Source organism: Tupaia chinensis, unplaced genomic scaffold, assembly GCF_000334495.1.
Source record: "Tupaia chinensis unplaced genomic scaffold, TupChi_1.0 Scaffold148210_1, whole genome shotgun sequence".
NCBI lineage: Eukaryota > Metazoa > Chordata > Mammalia > Scandentia > Tupaiidae > Tupaia > Tupaia belangeri.
In genome coordinates, this window is record NW_006208060.1 from 275,394 (window position 1) to 277,448 (window position 2,055).

General features: G+C 55.7%; 1 protein-coding gene across 1 annotated transcript in view; it reads right to left on the reverse strand.

The window, feature by feature from the left end:
* The window catches only part of EVI5L (ecotropic viral integration site 5 like), a 35,778-nt gene that overhangs the window by 19,172 nt on the left and 14,551 nt on the right, over nucleotides 1-2,055 (reverse strand). The window contains exon 4 of the mRNA XM_014584909.2: nucleotides 47-203. Coding sequence (XP_014440395.1) covers nucleotides 47-203 — 157 coding nt within the window. The remainder of the gene's footprint in view (nucleotides 1-46; nucleotides 204-2,055) is intronic.

The following is a 2,055-nucleotide window of genomic DNA, read 5'->3' on the forward strand; positions in this document are numbered from 1 at the left end:
GCCCCCCCCCCCCCTCCCCCCCCTCCCCCTCCCGCCCCCGCCACTCCTCCCACTCGTTGGCGATCCGGCCCCACAGGATCCACGTGTCCTCCTCCAGGTGGCTCAGGTTGGAGGAGGCGGAGGAGCTGGACACCAGCGAGGAGCCGCTGTTGCGCCGCGAGCCGTTCATGGAGCGCATGGACTTGGAGTCGGCTTCCAGGAGCCTGCGAGGGAGGGGCCGGTGGGCGTGGCTGGGAGGACAGGGGGCGGGGCAGCCCCTTCTGGCGGGGTCTCAGGGCACACCAGGGGTTGGGGCCATGTCATTCTCACTGAGTGACTTGACCAGGGGTCTAAGGTCTCTGAGCTCCGGGACGGGCTTCCGTTTGCGAGTGCCCAACTGTGCCCAGGACAGCTGAGCGCCGACGGCTGGGATCATTCCACCTGTGCGGGTCAGTTTTGTGATGGTCTATACTTTACGAGGAAAGCGTAGAGAGGGCGGACGGCTGAGGGCACCAGCCCTTGGGGGCTGTATTTACCAGGTGTTTCTTTTTTTTGAGAGCGAGATTTTTGCTATAGGGTGTGTGCACTGGCCAGAGAGACAGAAAGCGAGAAATCACCCCCCAGGGGGGATGGTCACGCCACAATCCCTTCTCCTCCATTTTCCTCTTGGGATCTTGGGCACACACGCACATGCGCCCGGCGTGAGTTTAAGCCACCGGGTCCCGGACTCGAACCGAGGTCAACCACATGGGAGTCCAGCGACGTAACCGTTATGCCACCTGCTGGTCCCACCATGTGTTTCTTTTCTCTCTCTTTTGTGCTAGAGGGCACACGCACCTCACTAGAGATAGAGAGACAGAGAGGGAGGGGAGAAAGGGCCCTCCACGGGGGATAGGCACACCAAAATCCCGCTCCCTCCTTTCAGGATTTCGGGAGTCCGGTGTGTCTCTCAAGTTGGTGGATCTGGGACTTGAACTGCACAGCCAGCCATGTGGGAATCTGGAAGCCTTAACCACCAGGCCACAGAGCTGGCCCTAGCCTCGTGTGTCTGATGCTCTGATGGCTAGGGCCTTGGCGGCCCTGGGGATAGTGAAGGGCTCTCCTGCTGGAAATCCTTCCTCTGCGAATCCAGAGCGCACACCCCAGCCACCTCCCCTATCGGGCTCCTCAACTCCGGGCCACTGTGCTCCTGCCCTCATCACCCCAGATTGCCTACAGGACAACTGGGGACAGCCGTGAGGCCTCAGGGCCTGAGACAATGACTCAGTGAATCAGGGCCGCTTCGTTCCCTCCTCCCTCATCTGTTCCTTCCCAGCCAAACCACAGCAAAGACCTGGGTCCCCGTGTGACCATGGCTCGCTCTGCCTCCTGACCAACCCAGTACTGTCCCGTGGGGCCGTGTGCCCTGCCTGCTTTTCTAGAAAAATGTAACAGACTTTCTCTCTTTTAAAAAAAAATTGCGAGACTAGCAGTTGGCATACTGGCTATGTTGCTGCACTCCCATGTAGTCGACCGCGGTTCGAGTCCCGGAACCGGTGGCTTAAACTCATGCTAGGCACGTGTGCATGTGTGCCCAAGATCCCGAGAGGAGAATGGAGGAGAAGGGATTGTGACGTGGCCATCCCCCCTGGGGTGATTTCTCACTTTCTGTCTCTCTCTCTGTGTCTTTCTGGAGAGCACACACACCCTATAGCAAAAACTTCTCAAAAAAAAAAAAACGTTGCAGGGGCCGGCAGGTGCGCGGTGTTTAAGGACGCTGGGCTCTCACATGGTCAACCACAGTTCAAGTTCCAGATCTGGTGGCTTGTTTTCTCACTTTCTCTCTTGCTCTGTCTTTCTCTGGTCAAATTAAAATAATAATAATTAGTAAATAAATAAATAAAGTTAAATAAGATCATTTTTTTAAAAGAATGATTTTTATTTAACTTTAATTATTTATTTATGCATTTAAAATTTGATCTGGGAAGGACAGAGTGAGACCTAGACAGAGAGAGGGAAAGTGAGAAAGCAAGCCACCAGGTCTGGAATTTGAACCGTGGTCGGCCATGTGGGAGTCCAGCGTCCTTAACCACCATG